Raw genomic sequence first — 24442 nt, forward strand, 5'->3', positions numbered from 1 at the left:
CCTTGGAAGCTAAAACAAGGCCTGGATTTGGGACATTTGCCCACTCTACTTTGGAACTTGGGGAGACCTGAGGTGATGAAGCAGTTATACAGTAGGGAGGAGCCATGTCTTAGCACCTGAGCACATATTTTGCACGGAAAAAACACCAGGTTCAAACACCAGCATGTCAAGGTAGGGTTGGCAGTGATTCCTGTCTGTCTATACAGTTGATACTGATACCAGTGGTCTGACTTAGGCCACATCTGCCCCATATATTTAAAGCAATGCTACAGCATTTTAACAGTCATGGCTTCCCCCAAAGACTCCTGGGAACTGTCGTTTGTTGAGGGTGCTGAGAGTTTTTAGGAGACTCCATTCCCTTCCAGAGCTACAGTTCCCGGAGTGGTTTAACCATCAATTCCTCTTCCCAGGGAATTGTAGATATGTGGGGGAATAGGAGTGTCCTAACAGCTTTCAGCACCTTTAATGAAGTTCAGTTCCCAGGATTCCTTGGAGGAAGCCATCATGTTTAAAGTCGTATAATTGTGCATGCACATCACACATACAAAGAATTCTGGGAACCATAGTTTGTTAAGGGTGTTGGGAGTGGTTGTCCAAACTATAACTCCCAAGATTCTTGTGTTTTGAATTTGTAGTGTGTACACATTCTTAGTATATGGTAGCTTCCCACGTTTGGGATCTGTGTTGAAAAACAGGCAGTTGAGCTTCCTACGTTTTGGATCTGTGTTGAAAAACAGGCAGTTGAGCACCATACCATGTGGCAAAGATGTCCTGGGCAAAGATGGTGGGACAGTACAGAGACCCCGAAATCTGTGAATTGAGGCAAGGAAATGCTTGATGAACCCCAATTTATGTTGCCACACCCAAAGGCTTTTCTTTTGCAAAAAACTCCACTAGGCACACAGATCTGGCTCAAGGATTATTTAGAAGTGTGCTTGTTTTTAAGTTGCGAGTGAGGGGAAATATATGACTCACGCTGCTTGTTCTGGATCGTCTGTTTTGTTTTAATCCTTGGCTCCACCCAAGAGCTACTGAGCAAATCGCATCAAATCAACTGTGAGTGGTCCCTGTTAAGAGATGAACACTGCCCTGGCTCTGCTCTTGCTGATTTGCAAAGGGAAGAAACATTTTGCAGAAGCCTCTTCCAGGAACATGGCGACTTGTGTTTATCTTAGGGATGCAAGTAAAAGACGATGGATCCAAACGACAGCTTTGCATCCTCTTTGAAGTTTAGCTTCTATATTCTACCTGCACAGATAGCTTCCTGGATGCCACTGGAAATCCCTCCCCCTGCCAGTCTGAGGATTGCAAAATATATGAAAGAGGCCCTCCCCACTTCCTCAGCTGTATCACAAGCAAGGCCAGCCAGTGTTTGTGTGTGCAGGAGGGCCCTTTGGCCTGGACCTCAAGTTCAAAGGGGGCTTAAACTCAGACAGTTGTTTGTTGTTTGGCAAGCTCAGCATAATTATTATATTTGTATGCACCAGACCACAATTTGATACACTTGTCTTACAGCTGCAAATTTAAGCAAATCTGAGATGCGATTTGGAGGAAGGCACACTGATATAGATTTTGTCATATTCAAGAGTTTAAAGTGTTTGTAGATATTAATGAAAAGGGATCAGCTCTGATGGCACAAGATTAGACTGTGATGAGTGTGTCCTCTTTGATCAGCTGATAATATAAACCAACCACTCACTCATTCCCCCCCCCTCTAATTTTTTTAATGCTGGTGTGGTATGCCTCTTACAAAGGCAAAACTACTATAACCAACAAGACTCACAGTCAAAATGATGAATAAACTGAGAAGGCGCAAACAAAGACTTAGTTGAAACAAGTTGTTTTATTTTCTCTCTCTTTTTTTCTTAAAAAAAAGAAGTCCACCGTTTTTAGGGATCTCAAGTGCTGATGCTAATGGGCAGAAGACATTAACCAGCAATTCCAACCACGACTGTGCTATATCACGGCTACCAAACCACACGCTCAGAAGGCTTTGAAGATGGGGAAGGAAGGAAGCCACAAAGGAGATGGGGGGGGGGGGACAGGGACAGACAGAGCTCTGCTGCACACAGTTTCCCTAAAACAGATGGTCAAGAGTCTGCTAGACATCTATGATATGTTGGTATGAGGCAAGTGAAAGACTGTAGTGCTGAATGAAGTTAGCCTAGGGGATGAGTGATTTCCCTGCTCTGGTGGCAGCTAACATTTCTGCATTTACTCCTGGGATTCCCACTTTTCACACTAGGAGGGTTAATTTCCTTCATTTTCACCCTGGGAAGAAGAAAAACAAGAAAACAGGTTAATTTGCCCCCCACCAAAATCCAAGTCGACTCCGAAGCCAGAGGGGAAAGCAAGATCTCTAGACACATGCAGAAAGTTTTGAAAAGGAGCGGTAAAAAGGAGCTCTGAATGAGCTGTCGTCAAATGTAATGAGTAAGTAGACTGTAGTAGGGGTTCCCCACTCTGCCAGGCAACATACATGTTGATATTTCTGATCAGGCATGTAAGTGGTTATTTTAGGGGCACCATAGAAATAAACAATAAAGTGTGCTGAGTAGACACCTTACTCAGCAAAAGTGCCAATGTCAGAAAAGAGATATTTCACCCTTTGCATCAATGAGAAAGAATATATTTGTTAAGAAGAAAATGGAAAATGTGGAATGACCCTGAGAAATCTGGAGGTACATGTGTGTGTGTGTATTTATATGTTACCGTGTGTGCCTCAAATTTGCTGAATGCTGACATCCTATATACATTTCCGCTCTAGGGTAGCCTGGCTCTGCCATTGGGCTAAGTGAGCAATTGCCTCAGACAACAGATGCTGTTCCTCCTGAACTCCTAGGCAATCTGCCTTGTATGAGGATAAGGCTGGGTGCATCACACAGCTTGTCCTGTACCCCTTACACTAGCTTGCTGCCCCCAGAGCAGGGGTCAGCAACCTAAGGCTCTTGGGCCACAAGTGGCCCACGGGGGTCATTTAACCAGCCCCCGAACCAAGCCACCCACTTAGCAAGTCCCAGTGCGCTGCGCTAAACTGACGCAGCGCAGCGCAGGGACTTGCTTCCGCGGTGCCAGAAATTTCGTCTGTGCAGATGCACGCCCGATCCGGCCCACAGAGTGATCTCCACTGGAGTGAACCAGCCCAGGCGAGGTAAACCTTGCCAACCCCTGTGCTAGATCATTCTATCCTACAGAGGTGGATTTGGGGCAGTGGGAGCAGTATGCCTGCACAGCCGAGGAGGGTGCCTTCTCAAAGTCTGGTAAGTACTTGCCTGGCTGCAAGAAGGAGAATCCTCCTGCCTCCTTCCCAAAGCCGGGCAAGCACTTACCAGACTTTGAGAAGGATGAAGGAGGCCTCTAGACCCTGTCAGAGCCTCAAACTTCCTTCTCAAAGCCTGACTTAAGCCGGAGCCAAGAGAGCTGGGGGAGGAAGTCAAATGTTGGCCTTGCACAGGGTGGCAAAATACCATGTTTTCTATTGCCAGTACTGAAGGATGCTTCAAATGCCATTCCTGTCAGGTTTTTGTAAATTGAATGGGTGGGGTCGGGGGAAGGGCATGTTGTCCTTTGCCTCAGGCAGCAGAATGTCTTAGGCCTGCCCTGATGATGACTCACAGGATGCGTCAGTCGGGAGTCGGGGCCAACAGTGGGTGGGTCAGAGTAAGCCTGTTCCACAGCGTCGTATAACTTTCTTTCTCTGGAAATCGGCCGTTGAATTTGGAGGCTCCTGCTTAGGCAGAATGTGTTTCTAAATGAATGATCAGTGAAGAATCACAGACCCATTCAGCAACCATTCAGAGGATGCAATTCCCTTGTAAACAATTCAAGTTGCAAATTAACTCTGTTTGAGGGTTCTGTACATGTAGACTGGTTCTGCACCGCCACCAGCAGCTAGTCCCTGCTCTGCAGCAGCTGGTTGTCTCATGCTCTGAACTATAGCAGTGAGTGGAGGGCAGCTGCTGGAATCTCCTCTGATGATTGGCTTGCAGACAAGGCACCTACCCACATTCCTGGGTTATTTCTCTTCTTTCCTTTTTGTATTTATGGGATTCTCCACTGTCAAATGGGGTTGGGGTGTCAAATGGAAATCACCTTCATCTGTCTCTCCAACCTGGAAGGACACCATGGCACCATCGGCGGGGTCCCCAGCTGAGGACTAACATGAGGACTTGGTGTGCCATCACCAAGAAAGCTCTTGGGAAGAAGGACACAGACACACCCAAAAAGCCACCTTAATTGGTGGCACATGAGAAATGAGGTGGCACTACCTGATCAAGAAATGGTGTGGCAAAACAATGCGGACAAGGTGCAGTAAGCACCCCAGATACCCGAGTTCATTTGTTTTATTCATTCCTGGAAGGGGGAAAGCTGGCAGTTCAGGTATTGTTGGACTCCAACTCCCATCGTCTCTGGCCATCAGCCATGATGACTGGGATGGATGGGAAATGGAGTCCAACAAATCCAAAGAACACCACACTAACTGCTCCTGAGATATACCATTCCCCAAAGTGTGCTGAAAGTACCTTCTGAGCTTTGCATCAGCTAAAGTTCTTGGCTTGTACTAAGGATCCTATGAGCTAGCTATTTTCCCTCCGGCTAACTCTCTAGGTTGTGTTGTCCTGGAACTTAGGTTCACCAGAATGTGGCACAGTTAATTTTATAGGCTATAATGAACCTGAATTATAAATTTTCCTTCCATGCAAAGTATTTCTTCAAACACCCTTTTTGGTTAAAGTGATAGCTTTGGCATATTCATATAGGTTTGGAATGGAGTTAGGAATTATAGCTGGAGTTTCTTACCTCCCCATGGATAAATGATTGATATTGTGTGTGATTGTTGTTCAAAAAAGAGTTGCACTTGAAACTTAATTTTTAAAAATGGTTAAAAAAAATGAAATTGTGAAAAAAGTCGATATATGCTAAGATTTAATATATGCACAAACAAATACGCCCAGTGCATTATCAAGGGGTCACTTGGTCCAGAAAAATGCTCCATCAAAGTCGGCTCTTAAGCTATAAACTACTTATTCTAGAATCATCCCAGTAAGTAGTTTGAGGTTAGTAAGCAAAGACTGGAAACAGATAGTCGTTCTTTTTTGACCCCACCCCGAGCTGCAGGCAGTTTGCGCTACATACACTGCTCTACTCTTAAATTTGATAGAAAAGTTATCTAGGGTTTTGCATCATTTGAGAAATCTGTAAAACCCATTTGCCAAGATGCAGCACTGGGGCTGCATACACGCCATACATTTAAAGCATGTGAGTTTCCCACAAAGGATCCTGGGAACTGTAGTTTGATAAGAATGCTAGGAATGGTTGCAGTGGGAGGAGTAAACTACAGTTCCCAGGATTTGGGCGGGGGGGTAAGTTTTCAAAGTATGATGTGTACATAGCCTGGGACAAAGTAAATGTGCATGTATGCAATGGGGAGAAAATCTGACCCACTTCCAACTATTGGGCAGGGTATTATTTTTATTTTATTTTATTTTGACGACGACTGTCTGCTTCCAGCCAGACAGGCCAGGAATGGGCTTGTAGCTGGAAAGACAAACAAAAGGGGAGTATTTTTGGCATTATGATCAGCAGAGAAAAGATCTGAAATCACCTGTATGCAGAAAAGAAATGGAAACCAGCTCAGCACAGAGAAAGTAAGGAAAGAGCAATAGATGGCGAGAAAAAACCCAGACCAGCCAAGGATTCTGGGGTTAGCTGGGCTGTGGCTGTGCTTTACCTCTGCACTGATTTCTGTGGCTTCCACTGGGGCGTCATCTTCAGCAGTGGCAGCAGGCGGCTCTTCAAATTCCACTGGGTGCTCTAAGTCCTCCTGCGGGACGTAAACCACAAGGCAGAGCATTAGGAGGACAAAAGCAGACCCTCCAACATTTCTCCGGTGAAAATAGGGACATAATAATCCATAATAATGATAATTTATACCCCATCCATCTGACTGGGTTGCCCCAGCCACTCTGGGCAGCTTCCAACATATATAAAAACACAATAAAACATTAAACATTTTAAAAAACCTTCCCTATACAGGGCTGCCTTCAGATGTCTTCTAAAGGTTGCATAGTTACTTATTTCATTGGCTTGGTGGGTCGCATAACTCTATAAAGGTAAAGGGACCCCTGACCATTAGGTCCAGTCATGGCCGACTCTGGGGTTGCGGCGCTCATCTCGCTTTATTGGCCGAGGGAGCCAGTGTACAGCTTCTGGGTCATGTGGCCAGCATGATTAAGCTGCTTCTGGCGAACCAGAGCAGCGCACGGAAACACAGTTTACCTTCCCACCGGAGCAGTACCTATTTATCTACTTGAACTTTGACGTGCTTTCAAACTGCTAGGTTGGCAGGAGCAGAGACCGAGCAACAGGAGCTCACCCCATTGCGGGGATTCAAACCGCAGACCTTCCTAGGCTCTGTGGTTTAACCCACAGGCCACCAGCGTCCCCTACATAACTCTATAACCTCCAACATTTATCCGGTGAAGATAAGGACATCCTAAGGAAAAGCGGAACTTTCCGGGATCAAATCAGAAACCGGGACGGCTTCTGTAAACCTGAGATCATCCCTGGAAAATAGGAACATACTGCAGAAGCATATTGAGGAACTATTGCAGCGTTGCTTGTTTTTTTATCAGGAAAAAAAGGCTGAAGTGAGACTTCTCTGGATCCAGATCTCAAAAGATCTCTGCCCACTTGGTCACAGTGCCTCTCCTTAGCAGGGTTATTGCTGAATCCCTTTCAAGGTTATGCAACGTTCTTGCGACAAAAATGAAATCTGGCAGCTTTCCAACCAGCTTCCACCAGCTTGCTGTGCAGACATCAGCCAGGCAAACTGTGTTTACCTCCCCACAGTGTCACCTGCTGATTTCTGAATGCCAAGCTGTTCAATGTTCAAGAGCAAGCCAGTCCATTATGGTGGGGGGGGGGAGCAGGGGGGAGCTGGCAACCTCAAAGGAAAATCAGGCTGGCAATGGAAGGCATTGAACCAGCTCCCCATGACCACACCCCCAGGCAGCAGCAGACCTGGCTGGCTGGGCTCACATACCCATTTCCTCTTCCCAGTTGGATGCATATTCATTGTTTTACCTCAGGCGAAGGGGCACTTTGGTGTCCGGCAAGAACAGATGCTCTGTTCAGCTTGGCCAGAGAGATGACATAATAACTACAGGGGTCTGGACTGTTCTAGAAGGTTTCTGGTGGCGCTTGAGTGGGGTGTTAGGGGCAGGGGAATGGATACAGTGGTACCTCAGGTTACATACGCCTCAGGTCACACACTCTGCTAACTCAGAAATAGTGCTTCAGGTTAAGAACTTTGCTTCAGGATGAGAACAGAAATCGGGCTCCGGCGGCGTGGCGGCAGCAGGAGGCCCCATTAGCTAAAGTGGTGCTTCAGGTTAAGAACAGTTTCAGGTTAAGAACGGACCTCTGGAACGAATTAAGTACTTAACCCGAGGTACCACTGTATTTGCTAAACAGAAACTTTACCATCACGGCTGCTAGAGCCTATGTTACAATGCTAGATTAGTTCCATCTAGTTCTCACAGCCCCTATAAATAATGGTCGCTGTCCCCATGGTGTTTTCCCCTTCCTCAAGCCAGTAGGTCAGTATATTTATTGTTTTGAAAGTAGGTCATCGCCAGTCACTGAGCCACGAGGGGGAAGCTTGGCTATTGTGCCTGCTTCCTCCTTCCTCCCCTGCTGCTCCTTCCTAGCACTTCCTCCTCGTCCTGTTCCTCGTCCTGTTCTGTTGCAGCTCCTATATCTCTATATCTCCATATATACATAGGTAGATCTGAGACACAGGCAGACTAACACACCACAGGGAAGGTTAATGGAACCCTCAAAATTGCACTGACATTCCTCTTTGGCTCCTGAGACATGCCACACATTCTGGTCAATTCTATGGCCTTTTAAATTTGTGTGGGGTGTGTGGCGTTTATTATTATTATTATTAGCATTAGCATTTTGTTCCTTTATGTTGTAACCCGCCCCCGCCCCCTGTGATGTTTGGGTGAAGGGCAGTATATTGATTGATTGCTCAAATACTACGAAGCCTATGAATCGGGGATGGGGAATTTGTGGTCCTCCAAATGTCGCTGGCCTACAATTCCCATCAACCTTGTCCACTGGTCATGCTGGCTGGGGCTCATGGCAACTGGAGTTCCATCTGGAGGGCCACAGCTTTCCCATTCCTGCAATGAGGACTAGAACTTTAGTTTTCAAAATTAAAACTGGGGTTTATCGAGAAGCCGAGTCCCAGTATCCCATTCTGTGCTTTTTCTGGCGGTTGCCTACAATTGTGTAATGCATACATAATTTCCCTCTAACTGGACCTTGTATTCTTGAAATTGTTGAATTCTTGAAATGTATGGTTTGTGGTGGGTTTGTGGTGGTGATAATATGTATTCAAGTAAATAGATAGATAGAACCCGAAATATTCAGGTTCAGAAATGAAACATGCACACTGATAAATTGCCTCATTTGGATTTCAAATTTGAATCTGAACACAAATTTGAAGGCTGGTGAGGACTAGACTGAGGACACTGAGGCTGAGGATCAGTAAGAAATGACACTCACTGTCAGGGCTAAGTTGGGTACGCTGGACAACTGTGCATATTTTAAGCATTCCTTCCTCTGTAAAGCCAAGGGGGTTTGAAACACATTCGAAAAGAAGGAGCAAGTGCAGGTGAAAGAAGAGGAGCAAAACCCATCCTATGTCTCCTTAATGTGCTTTTAAGCTGTTTCCCCCAGCCCAGATAGTACAAGTGAGCTGGGAAGAGAGGGAATTGCTTAAATCTATGGAGCACGGCAAGGTAAGGAAAGGTTTTACGCTCTTCTCTTACATGCTCCTTTTGGGGAAATCTCATTCTCTCTCTCTCTCTCTCTCTCTCTCTCTCACACACACACACACACACACACACACACACACACACACACAACCCCTGCTTTATACGGGAACAGGGCAAGTGTGTGTTTAAGATGTCCTGTTGCTGGGTGAAACCCATAATGCAATGACACAGAGCCTCCTCTGTAGTGGTCCTTCTTTTATGGAACCCCCTTCCTTTGGCTGTGCGGCTGACAAGATTGCCATCAGTCTTTTGAACCTCCCTCCTCCATCCAGGCCTTTGATTCAATAAGGCCAGTGAAATTAGCCGATGTCCATCTACGGTTCTTGATTTTTTCAAATACGTTTTACACAAGTTGGGGCATTTTGTTGCTTCAGTTCATCAACCTTTGGTATGGTAAACCACCCTTGGGAACAGGGTTCATGGAGAACGGCTTAAAAATCAAATTAACATATAACTAATTAATCAGATGCCTGCCATTGCCCAGCATGCTCAGCTCGTATCTAATGAGGAGTGACGTGCTTGAGAATCTTCTTCTGTTTGTTTCTCAGGCTGCATTCCGCACACCATGATTTTACTTCTCTGACTCACCAATCTATTTTTAACCAGGCAGGAACAAGCCTCTTGAGATTTTCTCTTTCTCTGAACTGGAACAGTAGCATCCGACACACTTCCAGGATGAAGGAGTGTCAGCTTGCATAATATATATTTAATTTAATTCCTCTCTCTCTCCTCTCTTCTCTTATAACTTCACAGGGCAGCGCTTATGGTTGTATCAAACAGGAGCCTTTCCATCATTCCTTTATCTTCACATGCCCTCCCAATATTTCGCACTGGCTGCCTGCAGACTGTCACTATTTTGCAAGAGGGATTCAGGCACATACCAAAAGCTTAGGTCTGTAGAAGTGTGGCTGCCGAAAGTGGATTTGCTGCATCCTGTGTGGACATGCTTTTCATGTTGTCCTCATCCAAGTGGCAGCCAGCACTTCAGTTGTATCTCAAAAATAAAATACAAAATTGGCCACATCCATCAGGTGAAAAGGATACCTGAATGTGTGCCCATGATGGGCCTCAGTTTTCTGAGACTTGGGGAGGCCACATGTGTAATTTTAAATATTAACCCACTGTTTTGTGCAAGTCTGGTTTGGTGGAAAACTTGTGTCTCAAATATTGGCCACACACACTAATACCTGAGCTCATGCCCACAGTGGAACTTCCGGAAGTGGCAGAGGATGGGGGCAGCCACAACACACACACATTTTTAATCCACTGGGATTAATGAAGAGTGGCATTTCTGAAGATGGTGAGAATATGTTCCTTTGCCTCTGATGTTACTATCTTTACACAGGCAATAAGATAAGATAGTTGTCTTTGCTTTATGTCTGCCACTGCCTGCACCATGTGACTTTTAAATGCGATCCATAGCTTTCTATGCTCTGCAAGGAAAAACTCCAGCCAGATTTGTTTCAGGGCTATGTCACAGAGAATCTACTGAATTAATTGTTCTCAAATTGTATTTTAGGATATATATGTGTGTTATCGCCGTGTGTGTTGTGATTTTATCCCTTATTTTTTGACATGTTCTGGTCTTTGGCTTGAGCCTTAATAAAACTGTAATAGAACTGAAGCGATGCAGCAAAACAAGGCCAAGCATCTGCTGTCTGCCTAATTGGTCCAGCGTCCGCGGCTCACTTACAAATTGAGCAAGCATTGGCTGGTGAACGCGTGGTCGGTGCCTGCATTGCAGCAAGCAAGCTTTGTGCCGCATCATCTGAATGGAAAAGTTGGTCCCCGTTCCGAGACGAGAACGGTTAAACGGAGGTTGTTTGGCACTGAAATTCACACATGCCAGTGCAGGAAAGAAAAAGCTTTGTGTTTTCCCTGAAGCAAAAGCATCTTCTCTGTTTGTCAAGAAGCTAGGCAGAAAATGAAGACTCTGTAAGAGGAGTGTGTAAGAACTCTGGACAATGATGGTGCTATCCTGCCCCACCCCCCCACCCCAAGAAGAAGCATGATATAGCCATCCTGGGACTGAGAACACCTGCTCTTTTTCCCCATGTCATAAATATAAATAAATAAATTTTATTTATATCCCGCCCTCCCCAGCTGAAGCTGGGCTCAGGGCGGCTAACAACAATCAAAATAATCCAACGATTCTAAAAACATTTCATTATAAAAATTAATTAAAATCAAATTGATGGCAACCAATAAGCAAAATTCTGTGCAGATTGCCAGAGGAGGGGGGTCAGGCTGCGCCCTGACCAAAGGCCTGGTGGAACAGCTCTGTCTTGCAGGCCCTGCGGAAAGATGTCAAGTCCCGCAGGGCCCTAGTCTCTTGTGACAGAGCGTTCCACCAGATTGGAGCCACGGCCGAAAAGGCCCTGGCTCTAGTTGAGGCCAGCCTAACCTCTCTGTGGCCTGGGATCTTCAAGATGTTTTTATTTGCAGACCGTAAGTTCCTCTGTGGGACATACCAGGAGAGGCGGTCCCGTAGGTACGAGGGTCCTAGGCCGTATAGGGCTTTAAAGGTCATCTAAAGCTGCTTACACACTAAACCTTCAAAGCACATCTGAAGGACTTTTTCTCCCTCCAAGAATTCTGGGTACTGTAGTTTGTTAAGGGTTGCCAGGAATTGTAACTCTGTGAAGTATAAACCACAGTGCCCAGAATTCCTTGAGAGGAAGAATGTGCTTTAAAGCTATAGTGTACACAGCCCAAGGACATTTCCCAGAGTGCTAACCATCAATACCAACCTTCCTCATTCTGGTTTTTGACTACAACTCCCATCAGCTGGCAAGTCCAGTTTGGGGAACATGTGTTTGTGATGGTTAAGTTCTGGCCTACCTTTTGTACAACCCCAGTGGTGGTGACAATGGTCTCTGCTCCTTCTACGGTCTGCTTTGCCACAGTGTTGACACTGGCCACTACAGATTCCCCCACCAGGTTGGCTTGTTCTTTGGTCTTCTCAGCAACTAAACATAAAATAGAAATAGGCAGGTCTGATGAGCTATAGTGCAAACCATTCTCTCTCTTTTTTTGGGGGGGGGGAGACCTAATTATAAACTTTTGGTAAAAGTCTTGCCACTTCTACTGAAGCAAAAGTAAGTGGCTTGTTGATATGGTTGTTGGTGCTGCCTTTTTTCAAAATTGCGGCTTGCTCCAAAAGTGGCAATGTTTTCTGTCAGCTCTCACAGAATCTCATAGAATCATAGAGTTGGAAGGGACCCTGAGGATCATCTAGTCCAACCCCCTGCAATGCAGGAATATGCAGCTGTCCCTTATGGGGATCGAACCTGCAACCTTGCCGTTGCCAGCGCCACGCTCTAACCAATTGAGCCATTCTGTTGGGAACAAGTGTAGTCAAAGAGTGTAAGTGTAGTCACAGGTACAGTATAAGAAAAAAACACCACTCATGGAAGTGAACCAAAGGCATAAAATGGAACCTGCTAATTCAATACATAACGTGGGAATTTGCAATGATCTTACCTGAAGTGACACTCTGCACTACGCCCTCTTTGGTTTTGGTCCCTGTAAAATGGAGGAAAAGGTATTTTCAGGCTTGTTTTCATCGATCCTTGTGCTTTTCTTTTTGTAAAAAACACCGGGGGGGGGGGAGCACCTTCAATTGACATTACGGTAGCATGACAGTATGTACAGCAAAGGCATACTTAGGCAAAGTGCGGATGAGTCATTCATCCCCACACAAAAGGATCAGAGATTCCTGAATCCAAGACAATAAGGCACTTCAGATAAGTGGCATGGTGAGAGTCCGTACAAATGTACAACACAAAAGCCTTTTAGAGGGCATCTTTTTTTCCTGTGTGGGGAGGTGGGAATATAGAGGAGAAAGGTTTTTTTGGGGGGGGGGTTCTAGACAGTTGCTATTTTGCAGGGAGGATTCGATCACATTCCAGAAAATTGCGGTTGCACAATTAAAATGGATTTGGCCCACTTGCACAACAAACCCACCTCCACCCACCTCTTCCCCTAAGCTGGACATTTTGTTCTTTGGACTTGACTTTGGGTAGTTTTGCATAAGAGGTTGGTACCTCCTAAATCAGCTAAGGCTGCATCCACACTAGGGAAAGTGGAGAAGCTTGGTTCAGTTTGCATTTTGGGGCAAACTTACTTTGCACCTTCTGAAATAATACAAGAACTGAAACACAGCCATCCATCAAAATGCACAGCTATTCTGAATTTTGCAGTGCACATAAGCCAAATAATGTTGACATACATGCACATGCTGAGGTAAAAGCATCCATAAAAATGCATCTATGTTAGTGAAGATAAGATACAAAAACACACTAATTTAGGGGAAATTGCTTTGTTAAAATGTGTGTATTAGGCAAAACAGCATATTAGGGGAAATTCACATTCAAATACTGGTGAATTTTCGTAAGGGCTTTTAAAAAAAAATCACAGAAATGTGGAGAACTGAACTTAAGAATGGGAAAATGAGAAAAGGAGAGAAACTGAAACAGACAGATTCACCCACCTCTAGTTCACTTGATTTGATAGGTAGAGGCCAGTAAAACTTAAAAATAGGTATTTGTGGGAGAGGGTTGCTGTGTGTCTGTGTGGCGTAACTGAAAGCGTGGACTTTCAAGTTTATCCACGTATTAAATAAAAGTCTTTGGACTGTATAAAAGTGGTATAGTGTTAGTTTTTAAAATAATAATAATAATAATAATAATAATAATAATAATAATAATAATGGAGGGGAGTATGAATACTATCCACAGAGTGGTATGAAATCTTCCACCACAGATTTGCTTGGTTGTGTTAACACAAGCATAGTGTGATTTCTTCCCACCACAACCACACATTTAAATGCAGAGGTAGCCCTTGAAACATTGGTCAGCTATAGATGAGCTCAAACTTAAGGTATACTGTTGTTGTTGTTGTTGTTTTTAAAAAAGAACTAGTAATAATAATAATAATAATAATAATAATAATAATAATAATAATAATAATAATTTATTATTTATACCCCACCCATCTGGCTGAGTTTCCCCAGCCACTCTGGGCGGCTCCCAATCGAGTGTTAAAACCAGTACAGCGTTAAATATTTAAAACTTCCCTGAACAGGGCTGCCTTAAGATGTCTTCTGAATGTAAGGTAGTTGTTTATCTCTTTGACATCTGATGGGAGGGCGTTCCACAGGTCGGGCGCCACTACCGAGAAGGCCCTCTGTCTGGTTCCCTGTAGCCTCACTTCTCGCAATGAGGGAACCGCCAGAAGGCCATTGGCGCTGGTTCTCAGTGCTGGGGATTTGAATTTGCTGCCAGTTGACTGCAAAGCCAAAAATCATCTGGCCAGGCAGTTTTTTTCTCACAGTGCCCAGGGTGGGTATGTGTCTTTGCGCATGTGTGCCAGAAGTGAGGTGAGGAACGGAGGAAGCCCACAATGCCTGCCCAGCCCTCGATGCCTCTGGAGAGCTGTTGCACCCTCATGCCAGCCTCCCTGAGTGGCTTTGTGAATCTGAGGAGGGTGGCATGGAAAAAGGGCACAATAGCCACGTACCTCTTGATCCCAGCCTCGCCACCTTGTGTGGCCGGGGCCAAAGGGCGCATGGCTGTTGCGTCCTTCTCAGGCCGCCCTCCCTGAGGTACTTTGCAAACCTGAGATCTAATCAGATCCCAGCTTCGCAAAGCAGCGAAAGGCTGGCTCAGGGAGGGCAGCGGGAGCAGTGGAAACGCCCCCCCCCCCGGCAATTGCTCCAGCAGCCCTCCCCACACTGTGCCCCTGAGTTGACAACAAACCTGCATCCATGATTTCTCCTCCATGTTTCAACCTAATTCTGGGATTGTTAATTTAATGAAGGGCAGGCAAGAAATGGAAATGACAAATAAATAAAGTGGGAAGGGGTGGTGCATGGATAAAGCTATTTCAGCCCTCAAGGAGAAGCAGATCACTCACCCCACCCCCTGTGCTTTTTTTTTTGGTAAGCCTGGAAGGGAAACTAAGCCTGTAGGAATAACAGCGGAGCATAACAAGCCCTAGCCTGTCTGGTGAGGTGACTAAAAATGGCATTGTGAATCTGTGTGCATCATTTGATTCTCTTTGAAGGTTTTAAAGAGCATCTAAAGGTTAGCACAGCCACACATGGACGCCGCAGCCTCGATCCACTGCCATCCATAGGAATTTAAACCCTTGATGAATGCCACGGCCAAACGAGCGCTGTGCGTAGTCTTTTAAAGGGTCCAGCAGGGCTGGTCCGCCCATGAGGCAAGGTCAGGCAACCGCAGGGGCCGTGGATCTGGCCTCCAAGCAATGCCTTGCCCCATGCATCTTGCATTTTGAAACAATGCACCAGAGCCAGAGTAAACGGTATTGTGTACATGTTTGATGCATTACAGTATTTTAATATTTTTTTGGAAGCCACCCAGAGTGGCTGGGGAAGCCCAGCCAGATGGGCAGGGTATAAATAATATATTATTATTATTATTATTATTATTATTATTATTATTATTATTATTATTTATTACATGGCCTTACTGGCACCATCTTCTTCAGATTATCCGGGAGGGACTAGCAGCAGCAGTGGGTGAGGAGTCTCACACAGTTACCGAGTTGAAAGTCCCTGCAAAAGCCAGGAGAAGGCAGCTCTGGTGTTGCTATTCTGAGCTTGTCTGGTCTGCTCTGTGTTCTTTAAGGACCACACCCAGTGAGTCAGGCTTCTCGTTCGCCTTATGCATGGCATGAAACCTGACCTGCCAGCGCAAAGCTTTGCCAGCCAAGTACAGCTGTTGCCAACCAAAGACAAAATGAGTGTTGTTCCAGCAGCTTAAACTTTTGCCTGCAGCTTGGGTGTATAAGGTTACAAAGTCAACCCATTCCCTGCCACAGCTGGCTGTCAGAAAGCATGCTCTCTTTTTTTTCTTTTTTTCATAAATGAACTGGGGGGGGGATGCAAAACATCACATGCGCAGAGTGGAGCCATTTTTGTGTGTGCTAGGCCCGAAAACCTTAGGCAGCTGATGGCCATTTTGATTTCCCATAATGCTGCTGGTATAGCGCTGCTCTGGGGCATTGTGGGAAATTTTAATAGTAGGCCCAAGCCACCTGATGCCGATTGCAGCTTACATAAATGGATAAGCACACAGGATCTCAGTGATACAGGAAGGCTCCCCCACAGAATGGTACTTGGCAGAGATCAAACCTGGAGCCAGCCCTCAAAGAAATCCTCAGAATGGGTCGGCACCAGGGTCTATTGATGAAGGAGAGTGAAGGCTGTTCCCACATAACTTTACCCTGTGGTAGCATTTCTGCTCTCATCTTCACTGTATTATTTCTCAGTGTGGAATTTCTTAGTCCTTGCTAGCTCTCCTTTTCCAGAGATTCAGGCTATATGCCCTGCCTTCTCTTCAGATTTGCCCCAGGCCAGAAATTCAGCTCCCAGCTCTCCCCATTGTGCAATCTGTCCATAAAACTTTGCTCTTCCATCTTCATATTTTTGTTATGATGAGTTTTGGTCTCTGTGAGTCCCTTGCTCTGCAATGGAGATGTCCTAAAATACAGCATGGGTGGAGAAGGGAGTCTCATGAGCCTTAATGGTCCACAGGAGAGGCATCTCTTAATCCATACTTTAAACTCCCCATTTCTGCTCACCAGCTAGGAACATCATTTGGCTGACTGGTCTCTGGTGGTTAAGGAACAGAGCATGACAACAGCAAGTACATGCTGCCACTGAGGGGAGATATCCTGGCTACATTATCTGAATTGCTCCTATTGGATATTAGAATCATAAAGTTGTAGAGTTGGAAGGGACCATGGGGGTCATCTAGTTCAACCCCATGCAATTCAGGAATCTTTTGCCCAATGTAGGGCTTGAACCCACGACCCTGAGCCTCACATACTCTCCAACATTTCCCCGATGAAAATAGGGACATAATCTTCTTCTATTATTATCATCATCATTATCATTGTTATTATTATTTATTAACATTAAACATTAAAACACTCCCTATATAGGGCTGCCTTCAGATGGCTTGAGGGTCGGATAACTCCATACCCTCCAATATTTCTCCAATGAAAATAGAGACGTCCTACCATACCCTCCAACATTTTGAAAATAGGGATACCCTAGGAAGAAACTGGGCATTCTGGGATCAAATCGGAAACTGGAATGGCTTCTGTAAATACAGGACTGTCCCTGAAAATAGGGACACTCTAGGGAGGCTCTGGTCTCAGGCTCTAACAACTTGCAGAGCCTATCAGGTGAGCCGCTTACCACTTGGCAGAACGAAAAAGGCCAAGGCCTCGTAAACAGCACCACAACTCAAGCTGCAGTGCAGTCAGATTTGTGTTAACCATGTGAAGCAAAAACAACTCAGCTTTGCGTGTGTGCCCTAGGGGCGGAGTATGCAAGTTAGGCAGAGAGATGCTGTGTCCTCCTGCAGCAGCAGCGGCGGCAGCAGCAGCCTTTGCAAGACCAGCCGCTGCTCTTCTCCATCTCTGCAGTGACTCATCAGTATTGCTACTTGTGCATACTCAATAGGGATCTTGAGGGGTATGCCAGAAATCCCTTTCAGTGCAGCAAAAAACTGGCTGCTAATAAACGGCATGATTCGATGCCAAGGCCAAGAATATCTCCAGGCAAGGGACTGGTTTGCTAAGATCCCGAGGGAAAGAGGGACTTTTCCCTCACATTGGATCAAAGAGCTGCTCCAGGTTAGGCTGCAAACCCCACTCCCAGTTTGCAATTCTTCAGTGTCTCAATGGAAGTATGTTGTGCTTACATTTTCATATACCGTATTTTTCGCTCTATAAGACGCACCAGACCACAAGATGCACCTAGTTTTTGGAGGAGGAAAACAAGAAGAAAAATATTCTGAATCTCAGAAGCCAGAACAGGAAGAGGGATCGCTGCGCAGTGAAAGCAGCAATCCCTCTTGCTGTTCTGGCTTCTGGGATAGCTGCGCAGCCTGCATTCACTCCATAAGACGCACACACATTTCCCCTTACTTTTTAGGAGGGGAAAAGTGAGTCTTATAGAGTAAAAAATACGGTATGTGGCAACTTCCAAGGTCAGACTTAGCTAGTTAAGATTAAATCAGAAAGAAGCAGTATATTTTAAAAGCACTAGTTTTGCAGCTGTTAAAACATGCAGTTAAATGTTATCTGCACAGATTAAAGTCACCCTTTTTTTTTTAATGCAAAAGTATTTGCACCCTTTGGCTACTACATGGGCTCGTTTTTTTGGTTCACAGGAGCCACTGGTACAATTTCTCCCATTTACTTTAATGTTTGATGTTTTATTGTGTTTTTGTATTTGCAGCCATGTATTTGCCATGCTCATAACAGCAAATGAGGGGAGCCAGGCAGGAGAATTGGAGAGTTGCCTTATTTCCTTCTTTAGTCGGAGATTTAAAAGTCTGTGCCCGGAATCCCTGAACCATCCACCTCCATTGTTAGAGGCAGGTTGCTCTCAAATGCTGGGAATCTCAAGTGAGGAGACGGCTCTTGTGTGCAGGTCTTGCTTGCTGGTTTCCCACAGGCCTCCGGTGGGCCACTGTGAGAACAGGATGCTGGACTAGATGGGCCCTTGGCCTGATCCAGCCCGCTCTTCTTATGTTCTTAACCCTACAGCCAGTGATATATAGCCTGACACACAGCAGGAGGCTTGTACTGCTTTCCTTAAAAGATGCTCCTGGCCTAAATGCAGGTCTTTGTCATGTTCATTTAAAAAAACCAAATACTAAGCATTGGATAGGCAGATGAATCTTTGTCATGTTGGGAAGTCAGCTAGATTCAGAAGCAGGCAGAGTTCATTCGTGCACCTTCAAAAGTTGTGCAGAAGCAGGAAATTTGTTAGGTCATGCAAGGCTGAGGAGAGCTGCCCCTGTTAAAAATACCCTTGTATAAAGTTGTGAAATATACAGGAAACTTTTTTGCCAGCATCTGAAGGCAGCACTGCATTAGGAAGTTTTTTTTAATGTTTGACGTTTTATTATGTTTTTATATGTGTTGGAAGCCGCCCAGAGTGGCTGGATGGGTAGGTTATAAATAATAAAAATATTATTAGAGGTTTGATAAAAGGCCATGCATTTGGGTTACCCCTCCCAGACACATAGCTAACAAGAAAGGCGATGCAGACAACAGTATGGTGACCACTGCAGTTCTGAAAGGATAGCCGCTATTGCAGAATTGGAATCTTAACACATGCGTCTAGGCCGGCCCTACCATTACATAGAGTGAGTCAGCTGCCTCTGGCAGCAGATTATGGGTGTCATGAAAGGGCAACACATTGTTATTGTACTTTTCCTCCCGGGGGAGGTGCTTGTGGGGTTTTCTGCCTCAGGTGCCAAAATAACTTGGCTGGTTTTGAAGAATACTATGCATCTTGATGGGGTGTGTGAGTGTGGGTCTGTGGGTGTGGTGTGGGTTTGCTGCTCCATCTTAAGATGCAAAATGTCCTGGGCCAGCCCTTATTGAAACCAAACCACAGTAAGGATGCACCACCACTGATCAATTCTGATGCTTTTGCTCAGAAGGATGCAATTACCATGGCTGAGCAGGGAGGATATAGAGTGCCTGTAATCAGAAAAGGCAGCCTACTGTGCCCAAGAGGGCTGGAAAATGCTTGATAATCTACCGCTGACAATCTTGTTTTAAGCTTCCTGATGCAGCTTCAACATCTCTCGCAGCTCTTCGGTCTTTCTCCTCCAATAGCCCCTCTCTGGCACTTTTTAGTACTGAAAAGCTTCAGTTACAAATTACTGTTCTTTGTATTTAAAACGGACCATTTCCACCCGCAACAATGCATCACTCAGGAGCAGCTTTCAGAACTGGTGGCAGAGCTCTATCTCCAAAGGCCACGTCAGATCATTGCAGATCTGAAGGGCAGAGATGGCAAACTTCAGAAGCAAAGCTGTGAATGCAAGCCTTTTTGGTCCTCGTGAAATTTTCAGCCTGAATCTGCAGAGCTGAACGGAGAGGATTCTCCTGGGCATTGGTTTTCAGCTGTTGTTTCTTGACCTACAGTGTGACCATCTCCCTCCCATTTCACATGACTGTAACGAAGCAAATGTGTTTGCCAAGGTGATGAATGGGCACTTCCGCTCTAAGAGGATGAAGAGGGGAGACAAGAGAGGGGACCAAAACAGAGAAAGGAAGATGGATGCCTGGGTGTCCAGAGAGGGGAGTTGAACCATAATATCTAGACTGTCAGCTTTCATTTAAACCAGCATTTGTACATCCTGAGATACAAAGCAAAATGCACACACACTATTCCTCTTGTTTTGTGTGTGAGAAACTAGCTTGCTCCCTCTTTTGGTGTTCAAAATTTTCCCTCCCCCGCTGGAAAAAATTCCTGTGGACACCCAAGGAAGAAGAATGGAGATGCCTCAAATATAAAAAAAGTGGATCTTGGGAGCATGTGACTGAAGTGATTGAGGACTACAGTACTAGAGTAAAATCACCAGCAGCACTGAGAATTTGAGAGGAGCCTTTCATGTCATTTTTCAAAGTGTTCTGTGAAGTCTTTAAGGAGGATGTTGCAGCCGTAACATTTTGCTTTTGAGCTGGGTGAACTTATTTTCTATTTTGCTTTGAAATGGAAGGAGCCAGCTCTGATAAATTACTGACTGCCTTTCCAACTCTGGCCATTGGAGATCCTGGCAAATCTGCTACTAACAGGATTACGAGTGGTTGCAACTGAGTTTCAGAACACTGGTTTGTCGCAGTTTCTATGAGCTTTCAGACATGCTCATGGCTTTTGGAGGGTTAATGCTTCTATTATAGAGAATAGCAGCTTGCACCCTTCTGGGTGCAACAGTCTCCCTGTGGAATGGGAAACATCGAAGGAACTTACAGTGCAAACTCATGCATGTCTAGTCAGAAGTCGATTCTGTTGAGGTCAACGTAGCTTACTCCCACAGTGATGAGGTTGCAGCCTTTAAAAAAAAGGCTACAAAAAAAGGAAAACAAATCCCTCATCTAGTCTCAGACCATGGCCATGTTCATAAATGCTTCTCCACTGTGTGCCTGGCTTCAAGGGCAACTTGGCTATCTTCCTTGTAGGGCAAATTGAAGCCAAATTCCATTGAGTTTCTAGAAAGAACAATAACTTCTGCAGCCCTTAATTGATAACACAAGCTACTACTTTGTTGTCAGCCAATTAAATGCATCAGAGCAGCTCCTTTTGCTGGGAAAATGATACGCAACTAAATACAAAAACCAAGGCAAGGCTGAAAAGCACTTAAATATATATATATACAAAGCACCCACCACCCACCGTGGCAGCCACTTGACCCCCTTGCAAATCTTCCTAATTGCAAATTCAAGTGGATCCCTATCGTGTTTTATGACTTCCTTGATATTGTATGTGGGCTGGAACTGGTCTGTGACCAAAATAATACATTCATTCATTCATACCCCTTGCAAATCTTTGGGAAGACTGGTGCATCATGAAAGGGATGACCTATAATGACTTAAATGCTGAATCATAAATTATCTACCTCAGGTTTGCCACCCATTTTCCTACCTCTGCTCCTAGAGCAGAGGAGTAGCAGGTGAAGCTTTCTCCTGGAGCAGAGCTTTGCTTGCCTTCCCCTCCATCCTTTGCAGAGGTACCCAGAAATAAGTCCTGCTCGCTGGATGTATTCCAAAGGAAGTGCATACAGAGAACCACAGCCTATACTCAGTGCATTTCAAACCGTTGCTAAAAGCACAAGTCTAGGGGAGGTTGGTATTCCTCTCACCATGCCATGTGCTTTGTATTTCCAAAACTAGTTCATCAAGGGACATGTTATGGGACACCTTCACTTTACCCTCTTTGAAAATACGACTACCTGCCTCTGGGGTATGGAAAAGGTAGCATCATTCCCCAAGGTCACCCAGCAAAGGTGGATTTCTCCCCCCCCTCCCCCGTTGCATTGCAGCAACAGCCACTCCTAATAGGAAGAGATCTCTTAGTAATAGGAAGAGACTCTTACCTACATACATCACCCCTTCTTTGGTCTTCTCTGCAGCTTCGGTCACTCCCTGCTTGGTCTTTTCGGCGGCCGCCACCACACCCTCTTTTGCAATGGAAAACCCTTTCTTAAAGACATCCATGCCGGGATGCTCTTGCGGTACCTGCCGAGAGGTTTCCCCGTAGAAAAGCTTTGGGAGATGGAGTGGTACTCTGCCGGCTCTCTGCAGTGCCACTTTCTCTAGCTAGAGCCTCCTCCTGCTCTTATCCCTCTGCTAGACGAAAAGCAGTGCCTGGTGGACTGTATCGTCCTTGCCAGCTCTTATTGATGAGGTACGTTGCAGCGTAGCCAATGCCTGCGAAGTGGCTGGTGCTGAAATATTAATGATATGGATTTGCCTGGTAAGGTTTTAGAGTGGTGTTGGGGGTGGGGGGAAAGAAGGATGCCGAGGTAAGTGAGAGACTTTTTGGAAAGCATCCAGATCATCGCCTTTAAAGATCTGCTGCAGTGCTCACTCAAGGACACTCTGTAGATGATTTTCAGCTGGAGCGGGGGGCTTATTTATTTATTTATTTATTTATTTATTTATTTCTGCAGCCATGCTCCCGGGAACTAGACTTTTTTTTTAAAAAAGCAAAGATCTCAAGGGGCTTAGTATGTGTAGCAAATAGGAGATGCAGAGAGTGCCTGGATTCACAGCAAGCAAGCAATCTGTCTCATCTTTCAAAAAGGGTTGTCTCTGAGCCAGGGATGACCAGGGCTTTTAGCTGCAGAATCTTATCATAGTGCCCAAAGCTTGGGAAGGCTCTACTGAAAGGCTCATAGCCTGCTATCAGCCCATCATACACTTCAGATTAGGGGTGAATGAGGATTTCCAGATCACAGAGCAAGGCGTCCAGGCAGGGCTGGCCCACTTCTCAATTCAGAAACTGAATGCTGCTCTTAGCACCTGACAGGTCCCCTTGCCTCTCTAGCCTCTTCCCTCCATGCTGGCCCCACATCCTTGGCTTTTGCGCATTGGGCAGATAAGTCTGGAGTCGTAGGAGGGGGCATTTTCATGCATTTGCTGAATGCACATAGAATCTTCTCAACAATCAGGAACTCTCGTTGCAGGGAGATTTACAAGTGCATTCAGCCCAACATGCAGAATAGTCTCCCTTTGGATCTTCGCCCCAATATGTGATGGTCTGGGGCTGCAGCTAGCATGGATAAGGGCAAGGGAGGCAGGACACCACTCAGCTGATTGTGTTTGTGCGCCCCATTTGTGCAAAATTAGCACACTTGAATCAACATAATGGGCGTCAGGGATGAAGACAACAGGGATGGGAACAAGCAGACAAGATCTTCAGCTGGGCTCTTTTGGGGGAGGAAGGGAGGGATATTGATTGAAATAAATAACTAAACTGCAATTGCATGCATGTGTTGGCTAATGAGGTCAGCTTTAGATGGGGGAAATTTGTATTCCTTCTAGATCAGGCTTCCTCAGACTCAGCCTTCCAGATGTTTTGGGCTTACAACTCCCATGATCCCTAGCTAGCCGGACCAGTGGTCAGGGATGATGGGAATTGTAGTCTCAAAACATCTGGAGGGCTGAGTTTGAGGAAGCCTGTTCTAGATCCAAGCCCTTAGACCCGACAAAACTGTGGATAGCTCTGGTGTTTCAGTGACGTATTGATATGGGAGCCAAAATGGTCCAAGAGGAGCTAAAATGGTTGGAGGAGAAAACTCATCCAGACTCCTCCTCTAGCCCAGAGCGCACGCACGCTCTCTCTCTGTGTGTGTGTGTGTGTGTGTGTGTGAGAGAGAGAGAGAGAGAGAGAGAGAGAGAGAGAGAGAGAGACTTGGTTCATGCACAATGTTGAACCATTGTTGTTGTTTAGTCGTTTAGTCGTGTCTGACTCTTCATGACCCCATGGACCAGAGCACGCTAGGCACTCTTGTCTTCTACTGCCTCCCACAGTTTGGTCAAACTCATGCTGGTAGCTTCAAGAACACTGTCCAATCATCTCATCCTCTGTCATCCCCTTCTCCTTGTGCCCTCCATCTTTCCCAACATCAGGGGCTTTTCCAGGGAAGTCTTCTCTTCTCATGAGGTGGCCAAAGTATTGGAGCCTCAGCTTCAGGATCTGTCCTTCCAGTGAGCACTCAGGGCTGATTTCCTTCAGAATGGATAGGTTTGATCTTCTTGCAGTCCATGGGACTCTCAAGAGTCTCCTCCAGCACCATAATTCAAAAGCATCCATTCTTCGGCGATCAGCCTTCTTGATGGTCCAGCTCTCACTTCCATACATCACTACTGGGAAAACCATAGCTTTAACTATACAGACCTTTGTTGGCAAGGTGCTGAACCGTAGTTTGCAATAAACTATGGTTTAATGCGCACAAGTGCTTTGATGCTACCCAGCTGATGGCCACCCTTTAGCTGTCAATCACTCGCTGTAGTTGCTGCTGTTGGTGCACGCTCTGAGTGAGGAAGCAAGCAACAAGAGGAACAGAAACCTGAGCACATCTGGTCGTATCTCCAGAAGATGATCCAACTGGGAGAGAGAGAGCCAAGCAAGAAGGTAGCAGCAACTGAGTGAAAGAGGAAAAGGCTGCACTGTGAGTATCTTGATCAAGGGCCCACTCCCAAGGCAAATCTAAAAAAAGGTAGTATAAACACCGATAACTGGGAAGCAC

The 24442-nt window shown here is 45.6% G+C and overlaps 1 protein-coding gene across 1 annotated transcript; it reads right to left on the minus strand.

Annotated features, from left to right (window-relative positions):
- Positions 1–1824: 1824 nt before the first annotated feature.
- Positions 1825–22131, minus strand: SNCG (synuclein gamma). Its single transcript, XM_081861320.1, has 5 exons — positions 21785–22131; positions 12333–12374; positions 11691–11818; positions 5732–5824; positions 1825–2271 (listed from the first exon to the last, which is right to left on the minus strand). The coding sequence occupies exons 1-5, from the start codon at positions 21903–21905 to the stop codon at positions 2251–2253; spliced, it is 405 nt and encodes a 134-aa protein (XP_081717446.1). The 5' UTR covers positions 21906–22131; the 3' UTR covers positions 1825–2250.
- Positions 22132–24442: the final 2311 nt, after the last annotated feature.

This window comes from Podarcis erhardii, assembly GCF_964252035.2.
Source record: "Podarcis erhardii genome assembly, chromosome: 5".
NCBI lineage: Eukaryota > Metazoa > Chordata > Lepidosauria > Squamata > Lacertidae > Podarcis > Podarcis erhardii.

Excerpts from the sequence above, each read along its gene's own strand:
- SNCG (XM_081861320.1), bottom strand. The coding sequence starts at position 21,905 with ATGGATGTCTTTAAGAAAGGGTTTTCCATTGCAAAAGAGGGTGTGGTG. Across the intron at positions 12,375-21,784 it reads AGAAGGGGTGATGTATGTAG|GGACCAAAACCAAAGAGGGC; the intron begins GTAAGAGTCTCT and ends TCCATTTTACAG. Across the intron at positions 5,825-11,690 it reads CCACTGGGGTTGTACAAAAG|GAGGACTTAGAGCACCCAGT; the intron begins GTAGGCCAGAAC and ends TACGTCCCGCAG.